This window comes from Corythoichthys intestinalis, chromosome 13 (genome assembly GCF_030265065.1).
Source record: "Corythoichthys intestinalis isolate RoL2023-P3 chromosome 13, ASM3026506v1, whole genome shotgun sequence".
Classification (NCBI taxonomy): domain Eukaryota; kingdom Metazoa; phylum Chordata; class Actinopteri; order Syngnathiformes; family Syngnathidae; genus Corythoichthys; species Corythoichthys intestinalis.
The window spans coordinates 45,470,947-45,484,642 of NC_080407.1; the positions used below are offsets into that span (position 1 = coordinate 45,470,947).

Consider the following 13,696-nt stretch of genomic DNA (forward strand, 5'->3'; position numbering starts at 1 on the left):
AATCAAATTTTGCGATTAATCTACGAATTCTCATGCGGTCGATGGCAGTGAAACATAATATTTGGTCCTGAATTAGCTGACTGTCGATGAATAAACTGAATAATTCGTGATGAATCGATGATTTGGATACGTTAAACTGTTGTCAAGTTTTCTAATTTATCAATCTAATTTTGCGATTAATCTATGAATTCTCATGTCGTCAATGGCACAGAAACTTGAATTTAATCACAAATGAGGTCATGGAACATAATTAAGTGGAATATTTTTGTGCTGAATGGGTGATTTGGATACCTTAATCTGTCTGCAAGTTTTGCGATTAATCTTAAATTTGTGATTGATCTATGAGTTCTCATGCCGTCGATGGCACTGAAACACAATATTTGGTCCTGAAATACGTGACGGTATATTAATAAACAGAATAATTTTGCGATGAATCGATGATTATGATACCTTAAACTGTCGTCAAATTTTGCGATTAAATTTATGATTGATCTATGAATTCTCATTCTGTTGACGGCACAGAAACATATGTGGTCACGAATGAGGTCATGGTACGTAATTAACCAAAATATTTTTGTGCCGAATCAATGATTTGGTTACCTTAAACTGTTAGAAGTTAAAATTTTTGCAATTAATCTAGATTTGCGATTGATCTATGAGTTCTCATGCCGTCGATGGCACTGAAACATGAACTTTGGTTGGGAATAAGGTAATGGTAGATTAATTAACTGACCAATTTTGCAACAAATCGATGATTTGGATACTTTGATCTGCTGGGAACTTTGGGGATTTATTAAATTTAGCGATTAATCTATAAATTCACATGCTGTTAATGGCACTGAAACATGATCTTTGCTCGCCAATGAGGTAGTTGTCGATTAGCAAACTAATTTTGTGACAAATCGATGATTTGGATACCTTGATCTGTCAGGAACTTTGGGATTATTTCAATTTTGCGATTAATCTATGAATTCTTATGCCTCCGATGGTATTGGAATATGATCTTTGGTCGTGAATGAGGTTGTGGTAAATTAATAAACTGAATCTTTTTGCAGATAATCTATGATTTGGATGCCTTAATTATCAGCGACTTTTTGGGATTAATCAAATTTTGCGATTAATATTTGAATTCTAATGGCGTCAATGGCACTGATACATGATTTTTGGTCGCGAATGAGGTTGTTGTAGGTTAATAAACGGAATATTTTTTGCAGAGAATTGATGATTTGGACACCTGAATCTTTCAGCAACTTTTGCGATTAATTTTGGGATTCATGAAATTCTGCGATTAATCTATGAATTCTCATGGCGTCAATGGCACTGAAACATGATCTTTGGTCACGAATGAGGTATCGGTAGATTAGTAAACCAATATTTTTGCGCCGAATCTGTCAGCAAGTTTTGCAATTAATCAAAATCTGCGATTGATCTATGAGTTCTCATGCCGTCAAGGGGACTGACACATGATCTTTGGTCAAGTATGAGGTTATGGTAGATTAATTAGAGGAATAATTTTGCAACAAATCGATGATTTGGATACAGATTGGATTGGAACAGATACTTCTTTGTCATAAAAACATTCATGAAGTTTGGTTCTTTTATGACTTTATTATGGGTGAACAGAAAAAAGTGATCAAATCTCAAAAATATACATACAGCAGCGCTAATATTTGGTAACATGTCCCTTGGCCATTTTTACTTCAATTAGGCGCTCATCCACAAGCTTCTGGCAAGCCTCTGGTTGAATCTTTGACCACTCCTCTTGACAGAATTGGAGCAGTTCAGTTAAGTTTGATGGCTTTCTGACATAGACCTGTTTCTTCAGCATTGTCCACAAGTTCTCAATAGGGTTTAAGTCAGGACTTTGGGAAGGCCATTCGAAAACCTTAAATCTAGCCTGATTTAGCTATTCCATTACCACTTTTGATGTGTGTTTGGGGTCATTGTCCTGTTGGAAAACCCAACTGCGCCCAAGACCTAATCTTCGGGCTGATGACTTTAGGTTATATTGAAGAATTTGAAGGTAATCCTCCTTCTTCTTGGTCCCATTTACTCTCTGTAAAGCACCAGTTCCATTGGCAGCAAAACAGCCCCACAGCATAGTACTACCACCACCGTGCTTGACGGTAGGCATAGTGTACTTGGGGTTAAAGGCCTCACCTTTTCTCCTCCAAACATATTGCTGGGCATTGTGGCCAAACAGCTCGATTTTTGTTTCGTCTGACCACAGAACTTTCCTCCAGAAGGTCTTATCTTTGTCCATGTGATCAGCAGCAAACTTCAGTCGAGCCTTAAGGTGCCGCTTTTGGAGCAAGGGCTTCCTTCTTGCACGGCAGCCTCTCAGTCCATGGAGATGCAAAACACGCTTGACTGTGGACACTGACACCTGTGTTCCAGCAGCTTCTAATTCTTGGCAGATCTGCTTTTTGGTGATTCTCGGTTGAATCTTCACCCTCCTGACCAATTTTCTCTCAGCAGCAGGTGATAGCTTGCATTATATTCCTGATTGTGGCAGTGACAAAACAGTGCCATGCACTTTATACTTCCAAACAATTGTTTGCACTGTTGCTCTTGGGACCTGCAGCTGCTTTGAAATGGCTCCAAGTGACTTTCCTGACTTGTTCAAATCAATGATTGTTCAAGTCAATAATCACTCACAAGAAATTGCTAATTCGTGTTGCTGTATGTATATTTTTGACCCAGCAGATTTGATCACTTTTTCTGTTAACCCATAATAAAGTCATAAAAGAACCAAACTTCATGAATGTTTTTTGTGACAAAGAAGTATCTGTTTCAATCACTCTATCAGAGAAAAATCAGAGTTGTACAACTGTATGTTGAATGTATATACAGTGCTTTGCAAAAGTATTCGGCCCCCTTGAATCTTGCAACCTTTCGCCACATTTCAGGCTTCAAACATAAAGATATGAAATTTAATTTTTTTGTCAAGAATCAACAACAAGTGGGACACAATCGTGAAGTGGAACAACATTTATTGGATAATTTAAACTTTTTTAACAAATAAAAAACTGAAAAGTGGGGTGTGCAATATTATTCGGCCCCTTTACTTTCAGTGCAGCAAGCTCACTCCAGAAGTTCAGTGTGGATCTCTGAATGATCCAATGTTGTCCTAAATGACCGATGATGATAAATAGAATCCACCTGTGTGTAATCAAGTCTCCGTATAAATGCACCTGCTCTGTGATAGTCTCAGGATTCTGTTTAAAGTGCAGAGAGCATTATGAAAACCAAGGAACACACCAGGCAGGTCCGAGATACTGTTGTGGAGAAGTTTAAAGCCGGATTTGGATACAAAAAGATTTCCCAAGCTTTAAACATCTCAAGGAGCACTGTGCAAGCCATCATATTGAAATGGAAGGAGCATCAGACCACTGCAAATCTACCAAGACCCGGCCGTCCTTCCAAACTTTCTTCTCAAACAAGGAGAAAACTGATCAGAGATGCAGCCAAGAGGCCCATGATCACTCTGGATGAATTGCATAGATCTACAGCTGAGGTGGGAGAGTCTGTCCATAGGACAACAATCAGGCATACACTGCACAAATCTGGCCTTTATGGAAGAGTGGCAAGAAGAAAGCCATTTCTCAAAGATATCCATAAAAAGTATCGTTTAAAGTTTGCCACAAGCCACCTGGGAGACACACCAAACATGTGGAAGAAGGTGCTCTGGTCAGATGAAACCAAAATTGAACTTTTTGGCCACAATGCAAAACGATATGTTTGGCGTAAAAGCAACACAGCTCATCACCCTGAACACACCATCCCCACTGTCAAACATGGTGGTGGCAGCATCATGGTTTGGGCCTGCTTTTCTTCAGCAGGGACAGGGAAGATGGTTAAAATTAACGGGAAGATGGTTGCAGCCAAATACAGGAACATTCTGGAAGAAAACCTGTTGGTATCTGCACAAGACCTGAGACTGGGACGGAGATTTATCTTCCAACAGGACAATGATCCAAAACATAAAGCCAAATCTACAATGGAATGGTTCAAAAATAAACATATCCAGGTGTTAGAATGGCCAAGTCAAAGTCCAGACCTGAATCCAATCGAGAATCTGTGGAAAGAGCTGAAGACTGCTGTTCACAAACACTCTCCATCCAACCTCACTGAGCTCGAGCTGTTTTGCAAGGAAGAATGGGCAAGAATGTCAGTCTCCCGATGTGCAAAACTGATAGAAACATACCCCAAGCGACTTGCAGCTGAAATTGGAGCAAAAGGTGGCGCTACAAAGTATTAACACAAGGGGGCCGAATAATATTGCACGCCCCACTTTTCAGTTTTTTATTTGTTAAAAAAGTTTAAATTATCCAATAAATGTTGTTCCACTTCACGATTGTGTCCCACTTGTTGTTGATTCTTGACAAAAAATTAAAATTTTATATCTTTATGTTTGAAGCCTGAAATGTGGCGAAAGGTTGCAAGGTTCAAGGGGGCCGAATACTTTTGCAAGGCACTGTATCCGTCTTGTTTCTTATCTTTCCATTCCAACAATAATTTCCAGAAAAATATGTCATATTTTATAGATGGTCTGAATTGCGATTAATTGCGATTAATTAATTTTTAAGCTGTGATTAACTCGATTAAAATTTTAATCGTTTGACTATTAACCCAAACCTGGCTTGTAGTCCGAAAATTTGACCATCATTCTCTGAGTTCACTGAAACACGATCTTTTGAAGCGGATTAGCGTCTAGCGCCGTCAAAGTTGGCCAATGATTTCAGCCTAGCGTCAAAGATTTATCTCGGACAGCGGAAAAAGATGACGAAATAAAAACGATTTCCGTATCGGCCCGGGAATTTTGCGTCGGAAAACGTGGAATACTGGAAAATGCGGGGGCAGACTTTCCGAGATTTGGGACGGTTGCATAGTCGGAATGGATAGACCTCGTTTATTTTCTCGTCTAATGTGGAAATGTGGGGAAAGTGCAATTGTTTTGCTGACTGGGCTGAATGTGCAGAAGAAAATATGTTCCAGTGAATAGCCCGAAATGGGAAAATCAGACTCTCTCATTAATTTGAGTCCTGTCTCTGTCTTTGTTTTGGTTGCAGATAAAAATCTCAGCAGGAGAAAAACAGACGAGAGGAGGCATGACTGGAACCTCAGCATCATCCCATTCTGGTGTCCGGCGGTGCTGGCCCCGCCGTTCTCTTGGGGAATGTTGACAGTCCGCACACATGGAGAGGGAAGACGATGGAAGGGGGGAGGTGAGAAAGCGAGAGAGAGAGAGAGAGAGAGAGAAAAATGACTTCACCGCCACGGCTGGACGGCCCCCTTTTTCCCCTTCAGCCTCTCTCTGTCTCCCAACTTTTTATTCCTCCCTCCTCCTAAATGATCGTGGAAGGAGGATTCGGAGACGGGAGTGTCACGCAGAAGGTCCACCACGCACAGGGACTGAAGGGAAGCGTCCGGCCGGGTGGCGAAAAGGATGGGCTTTGGGGATCGCTTTGTTTAGATTTCTCAAGAACAGATGAGCTTTCCATCTGCGGGGGAGACACCAAGGAAGCGATGCTTTTAAGGAACGAGGACACTTTGGATCGCTGGGGAAATGTGGAAGGACTAGGTAAAACGTCTGGATTTTGTCGTCTTGAACATTTGGGGAATTTGCGGAATGTAAGAAGTAGTTTGGAGATGTTGGATGATTAGGTCAGATATCTGTGACGTCGAATTTGTGAATTTTGTCATATGCGCAGGACCGCATCGCTCCTGAAACCTTCTGGACTTCTGCAAAGACCTTCTTCAGAGCTTCTCTTTCACCATGCAAAGGTCCACGTTGCAGTGGACTTGTTGCTTCCTTTTCTTGTGCGTCCTGGACGGACGGACGGCGGGTCAAGCGCAGCCCCGCCCCCAGCGTCAAATGGCGACCCGGTCGCGGGCCGGCAATCTTTCGGAGAGTGCGGAAAGGAAAGTGGCGCGGCTGGGCGTGACCTTCAAGCGTAACGTTCGGCAGCTGCGCGACAAGAGCGCCTGCATGGACCTGGTCTTCTTGGTGGACGAGTCGTCCAGCGTGGGCGCCGGCAACTTCGGAAGCGAGCTGCGCTTCGTGCGCAAGATGCTCTCCGACTTCCCCGTGGCGGCGGAGAACACGCGGGTGGCTCTCGTCACCTTCTCGTCCAAGACCCACGTGGTGACGCGGGTGGACCACATCACTGCGCCTGAGCCGCACCACCACAAGTGCTCGCTCTTCAACAAGGAGATCCCGTCCATCACTTATCGAGGGGGCGGGACGTACACCAAGGGAGCCTTCCAGCGGGCTGCGGTGAGTCTTACCGTCTGAAAATGGTTTTGTTTCTCAAATTCATCCAAAAACAGGCAATTAGTTCCGTTGCGTAAGCTCGCCGGGTTTCCGCCGGTCCCCCCGCCCTCCTTCGTGTTTCCAGAGATTAGCCTTGGACCGAATCGCTCGTCTAACAGACTGGCCCTCAGGACAGCTTTTCAACTCAATCTCACTAAGCTAAATGCTGATAAGGAGACTCCTGGCCTGCTCCCAGCTTCTAAAAAACCACAACAATAGGCAAAGTGAGGCAGATAGATTTGGATCGCACGATTCAAGATCACGTGAAAAGTTAAACAGTAAAGGCAATTAGGGGCATGCTAAAGTCAACAATAGTGTTCTTAGCCTTGATTTAAAGGAGCTTACCCTTACACCCTGCCTGATTCTTGTTCTCAAAACACGCAGCAAACCAGTTCCAGACGACCTGAGGGGTCTAGACGTATCGTAGGGTTCAAACGACTCAAGTGTGTACTTTGTTCCGAGGCCTTTAGCGTTTTTTAGACCGGTAGTAAGATTTTATAGTCTACCCTTTGACTCACAAGAAAGTCAGCGGAATGATTTCGAGCTGCAGCTTCCTGATTGATTTTTTGTCAATACCGCTATTACAATAATGAAAATCAGCTAAAAATTAGTGAAGTTTTTGAAGCAAGAACTAGAAACTGCAATTTCTGGAGAAATTACTTTGGGTCTTTGCTGTGTGGAGATATAGATCTTAGCCACACCCAGGTTGGTTTGGTGACATTTAGGGGACAATATCAGGTCAATATCTGTTAATTTGGGGACATTGGAGGGGCGTGGCCTGGTCATATCAGGACATTTGGGGGGCGTGGCCTGGTCATATTAGGTCATTTTGTGGGACACGTCCTAAAATATCTGGTCATTTCCTGTTGATTTGAGGACATTTATTTTTTGCCATTGAAAATGAATAGGAAATTCCTGTTAATTTGGGGACATTTGAGGGGCGTGGCCTGGTCATATCACGTCTTTCGGGGACATTTTGGGGGCGTGGCCTGGTCATTATCTGGTCATTTGGGGGCGTGGTCTAGTCATATCAGGTCATTTGGGGACGTTTGGGGGGCGTGGCCTGGTCATATCAGGTCATTTGGGGACGTTTGGGGGGCGTGGCCTGGTCATATTAGGTCATTTTGTGGGACACGTCCTAAAATATCTGGTCATTTCCTGTTGATTTGAGGACATTTATTTTTTGCCATTGAAAATGAATAGGAAATTCCTGTTAATTTGGGGACATTTGAGGGGCGTGGCCATGTCATATTACGTCTTTTGAGGACATATGGGGGCCGTGGCCTGGTCATATCAGGTCATTTGGGCAACATTTGGGGGGCGTGGCCTAGCCATATCAGGTCATTTGGGGACGTTGGGGGGGCGTGGCCTGGTCATATTAGGTCATTTTGTGGGACATGTCCTAAAATATCTAGTCGTTTCCTGTTGATTTGAGGACATTTATGTTTTGCCTTTGAAAATTAATAGGAAATTCCTCTTAACTTGGGGACATTTGAGGGGCTGTGCCTGGTCATATTAGGTAATTTTGTGGGACACGTCCTAAAATATCTGGTCGTTTCCTGTTGATTTGAGGACATTTGTTTTTTGCCATTGAAAATGAATAGGAAATTTGGACGTCCATGGCTGTCAATGGCATCGACTTCAATTTGCGTCAATGGAATCCATGTGCATTGGCATCAGTTGACCTGGTCATATCATGTCTTTTGGGGACATTTGGGGGCCGTGGCCTGGTCATATCAGGTCATTTGGGGACATTTGGGGGGCGTGGCCTAGCCATATCAGGTCATTTGGGGACGTTGGGGGGGTGTGGCCTGGTCATATTAGGTCATTTTGTGGGACACGTCCTAAAATATCTGGTCATTTCCTATTGATTGAGGACATTTATTTTTTGCCATTGAAAATGAATAGGAAATTTGGACGTCCATGGCCGTCAATGGCATCAACTTACATTTGCGTCAATGGAATCCATGTACGTTGGCATCAGTAGAAACGACAAACATGGCCATCAATGGTAGTAAACAAAGTAAATGCCATAGAAAATGAAAGGGAAATTTGGACGTCCATGACCGTCAATGGCATCGACATCCATATGCGTCAATGGAATCCAAGCACACTGGCATCAATAGAATTGACTTACACGGCCATCAATGGCATCTGTCTAAATTGTCGGATGACACTTCACGACATCGGTCATAAGCATTCAGTCATGCCCATGATAGTGTCATGTCATAATTATGACGGTCTTATGACGCCACTGTCAAAATAAAGCATTTCCTGTTAACCTAAAAAAAAAAACCCACATTGAATGCAAATGGTCTGCTCACATTCCCAAGCATTTTAGTTTGGAGACATCTAATGGTCAATTTGCCTAACTGCTGGCTAAGCTTTGACCAGCCCTTGTACAAAGGAGAAGGCTACTACATTCACTTTTGAGGCAACATTAATATTGGCCTAAAACCAACCAAAATCACAAAATTTACACAACAAAAATTCCAGGACGGTAGGGGGAATAAAAGTTTTAGGCAATTTGGCAAAAACTTGCCAATTCATTTCTAATGGGATGCCGTTGACAGCCATGTAGGTCCAAATTTCCCATTCATTTTCAATGGCAGGAAAACATAGGTTCTTGTGGCCCCCCAAGTAAGTCGATGCCATTGACGGCCATGAACGTCCAAATTTCCCATTCATTTTCAATGGCAGAAAAACTTGTGTGGTGGTGATTTTTTACCAAAAACTTACCAATACAGCCCAGTGACATTCAACTGGCCCCCAAGTAAGTCGATGCCATTGACGGCCGTGAACGTCCAAATTTCTCGTTCATTTTCAATAGCAGAAAAACCTGTGTGGTGGTGATTTTTGACCAAAAACTTACCATTAAAGCCCATTGACATTCAACTGGTGCCCAAGTAAGTTGATGCCATTTACGGCCATGAACGTCCAAATTTCCCGTTCATTTTCAATGGCAGAAAAACCCGTGTGGTGGTGATTTTTGACCAAAAACTTACCATTACAGCCCATTCACCTTCAACAGGCGTCTAAGTAAGTCCATGCCACTGACGGCAATGTACTTCCAAATTTCCCATTCATTTTCGATGGCAGGAAAACTTGTGTGGTGGTCATTTTTGAGCAAAAACTTACCATTACAGCCCATTCACCTTCAACTGGCGTCCAAGTAAGTTGATGCCATTGACAACTATGCACGTCCATGCCATTGACGGCCATGAACGTCCAAATTTCCCATTCATTTTCAATGGCAGGAAAACTTGTGTGGTGGTGATTTTTGACCAAAAACTTACCATTACAGCCCATTCACCTACAACAGGCGTCTAAGTAAGACAATGCCATTGACGGCCATATATGTCCAAATTTCCCATTCATTTTCAATGGCAGGAAAACTTGTGTGGTGGTGATTTTTTACCAAAAACTTACCATTACAGCCCATTGACATTCAACTGGCGTCCAAGTAAGTCTATGTTATTGACGGCCATGTACTTCCAAATTTCCCATTCATTTTCGATGGCAGGAAAACTTGTGTGGTGGTCATTTTTTAGCAAAAACTTACCATTACAGCCCATTCACCTTCAACTGGCGTCCAAGTAAGTCGATGCCATTGACGGCAATGTCCGTCCATGCCATTGACGGCCATGAACGTCCAAATTTCCCATTCATTTTTAATGGCAGGAAAACCTGTGTGGTGGTGATTTTTGACCAAAAACTAACTATTACAGCCAACTGACATTCAGCTGGTGCCCAACTAAGCCGAAGCCATTGACAGCCATGAACGTCCAAATTTCCAATTCATTTTCAATGGGAGAAAAACCTGTGTGTTGGTGATTTTGGCCAAAAACCTACCATTACAGCCCAGTGACATTTAACTGACACCCAAATAAGTCGATCCCATTGACAGCCTTTCACGTCCATTCCATTGATGGCCATGTAATATACGTAAATATATCTGTAAATAAATATTGATTGATGGACGTGGACATTTTAAAGACACTTTTTATTCTGTCCTGATTTATTGAATTTTGTTAATCCTTTAATCAAGTGCCAACACGTTAACACGGTTACAAGCCGTAAAACAGACACCCGGCGCGTCTGTGTCATGTAATGGCTTCAGTAACCGGCGCTAAAAATATAAATGGCCGTCGCGGGCCTCGCCAAGCCACAGCAGGCCAAACAAATAACGTGACTCTCATTCCAATGAGTCGGCACAACGTCTCCGCCGTTTTTCTGTTTTCCAAACCTCTTCAAACGCTGTCTGCGAGGTTAAATGGGAGCCCCGCTCATAATATTTCAGCCCGCGCAGGTGGCAAAAGTGCACTTACGTTGAAGTATTTGACACAAAAACAAACATTGAAAATGAAAGTCAATGTGACTTGACGGGAGTCACCGTTCCGCCTTGTCTGAAATGGATGCGGAATATTTTCCAGAAATCGGGGCTTACTTTCCAGCCTCGGAGCGTCTCCAAAGAAAGGACCCCGAGGCCGCCTCAATCGTGACCGCGCGGATAGTTTCCATCATTTCAGACATTACATCGCCATGCATATATTTCCTGGAAACCTGCTTCGATTCCAGAGCAAAAGTCAAACTACTTTTCCCTGGGATCGACCCGAAGCGCTTTGAATTCCCTACGGTGCGTTGACGGACGGTCAGGTAGGACGTGGCTAGACTTGAAGTCGCAATGGCAAAATTCAATGGTTTTCTTTCAAAATTTGGAAACGTTCAGGAACAAAATTGTTCAAATAGTTAACGTTATGGGGAATTAGTATATAAAAATCTTCTATATACAGTGGGGCAAATAAGTATTTAGTCAACCACTAATTGTGTTAAAAGTTCTTCCACTTGAAAATATTTGAGGCCCCATACATGGCCCCATTCATTCTTTCCTTTACACGAATCAGTCGTCCTGGTCCCTTTGCAGAAAAACAGCCCCAAAGCATGATGTTTCCACTCCCATGCTTCACAGTGGGTATGGTGTTCTTCGGATGCAATTCAGTATTATTTCTCCTCCAAACACGAGAACCTGCGTTTCTATCAAAAAGTTCTACTTTGGCTTCATCTGACCATAACACATTCTCCCAGTCCTCTTCTGGATCATCCAAATGCTCTCTAGCGAACTGGAGACGGGCCTGGAAGTGTACTGGCTTCAGCAGGGGGACACGTCTGGCAGTGCAGGATTTGAGTCCCTGGCGGCGCATTGTGTTACTGATAGTAGGCTTTGTTACTGTGGTCCTAGCTCTCTTTAGGTCCTCCACTAGGTCCCCCCACACCGTTCTTGTTATCATTTTGACACCACAGAGTGAGATCTTGCATGGAGCCCCAGATCGAGGGAGATTATCGGTGGTCTTGTATGTCTTCCATTTTCTAATAATTGCTCCCACAGTTGATTTCTTTACACCAAGCGTTTTACCTATTGCAGATTCAGTCTCCCCAGCCTGGTGCAGGTCTACAATTTTGTCTCTGGTGTCCTTCGACAGCTCTTTGGTCTTGGCCATAGTGGAGATTGGAGTGTGACTGACTGAAGTTGTGGACAGGTGTCTTTTATACCGATAATAAGTTAAAACAGGTAACGAGTGGAGCCTCGTTAGAAGAAGTTAGACCTCTTTGACAGCCAGAAATCTTGCTTGTTTGTAGGTGACCAAATACTTATTTTCCACTCTAATTTGGAAATAAATTCTTTAAAAATCAAACAATTTGATTTTCAGTTTTTTTCCCACATTCTGTCTCTCATGGTTGAGGTTTACCCATGTTGACAATTACAGGCCTCTCTAATCTTTTCAAGTAGGAAAACTTGCACAATTGGTGGTTGACTAAATACTTATTTGCCCCACTGTACTTCTATATACTGTTTGTGTACAGTATATAATAATATATAATAAATATTAAATAATTTATAATTAAAGTCACCAAATTGCTGATTTATGGTTTTCTGCTTTTAATCTTAATAAGCTAATCTTAATAATTTATACTGTATATAAGACCCTAATCGCTCATGGTACACAAATAAAATGAAAAATAATGAATTTACTGAATTACCAGAAAGAAATAGTCACTAAAAAAAGTAATAAAACGCATAAATTGCCGATTTCTTGTTTTCTGTTTTTTAATAGGGTAATAGGGTAGCCATAATGGGATGGCGTGGCTCAGTGGTAGAGTAGTTGTACCCCAACCCAGAGGTTGTGGGTTCGATTCTCTCCCCTGATGAACTCGCCTAAGTATCCTTGAGCAAGATACTGAACCCCACATTGCTCCTGGTGCTGCGTCACCAGTAGGTAGATGGCGATGTAGTGTGAAGCGCTTTGAGTGCCTTGAAAAAAGGTGGAAAAGCGCTATACAAGTATAATACCATTTACCATAGGGCTGTCAAAATTATCGCGTTAACAGGCGGTAATTAATTTTTTTAATTAATCACGTTAAAATATTTGACGCAATTAACGCACATGCCCCGCTCAGACAGATTTAAATGACAGTACAGTGAAATGCCCACATGTTAATTGTGTTTTATGGAGTTTTGCCGCCCTCTGCTGGCGCTTGGGTGCGACTGATTTTATAGGCTTCAGCACCCATGAACATTGTGTAAGTAATTATTGACATCAACAATGGCGGGCTACTCGTGTATTTTTTGATTGCAGTTTTTACAAATGTTATTAAAACGAAAACATTAAGAGGGGTTTTAATATAAAATTTCTATAACTTGTACTAACATTTATCTTTTAAGAACTACAAGTCTTTCTATCCATGGATTGCTTTAACAGAATGTTAATAATGTTAATACCATCTTGTTGATTTATTGTTATAATAAACAAATACAGTCCCTATGTACCGTATGTTGAATGTATATATCCATCTTGTTTCCATTTTAACAATAATTTACAGAAAAAATATGGCATATTTTATAGATGGTTTGAATTGCGATTAATTGCGATTAATTACGATTAATTAATTTTTAAGCAGTAATTAACTCGATTAAAAATTTTAATCGTTTGACAGCCCTAGTTTTAAATCTTCATCCTACATTTTTATCAATTTATCATCTTTACAGGGCAGTCATTTAACTCACTGGCTGCCATTGACGGCGCAAGACGTCAGTGGTGTCATTCGCTCCTCCCAGTCCAATTGGATTGGACGTCCAATACCATCAATGGTGCTGAAACATGCTTCTACTGAAGGCTTGACTGTCCACGTGCTTCAATCTGGTGAATTCTGACGAGACGATGATAGCCTCGTTCCTAGCGACACGTTTCAGACAACACTTAGCCGAGCTGTTGCACCTAGCCCACTTTTGCACAATCACCAGCCACCCGGGCTTGAAATAGACGCTGATAAATACAAGGTGTGGAGATGAGAAGTCTGGAAGCTTTAAAGGCAGATACTTGA

At 42.2% G+C, this 13,696-nt stretch overlaps 1 protein-coding gene across 1 annotated transcript in view; it reads left to right on the forward strand.

Annotated features, from left to right (window-relative positions):
- Positions 1-13,696, forward strand: part of svep1 (sushi, von Willebrand factor type A, EGF and pentraxin domain containing 1) — a 151,773-nt gene that overhangs the window by 51,839 nt on the left and 86,238 nt on the right. The window contains exons 2-3 of the mRNA XM_057853998.1: positions 5,073-5,584; positions 5,715-6,280. Of these exons, the coding sequence (XP_057709981.1) occupies positions 5,780-6,280 (501 nt within the window). The 5' untranslated portion in view covers positions 5,073-5,584; positions 5,715-5,779. The remainder of the gene's footprint in view (positions 1-5,072; positions 5,585-5,714; positions 6,281-13,696) is intronic.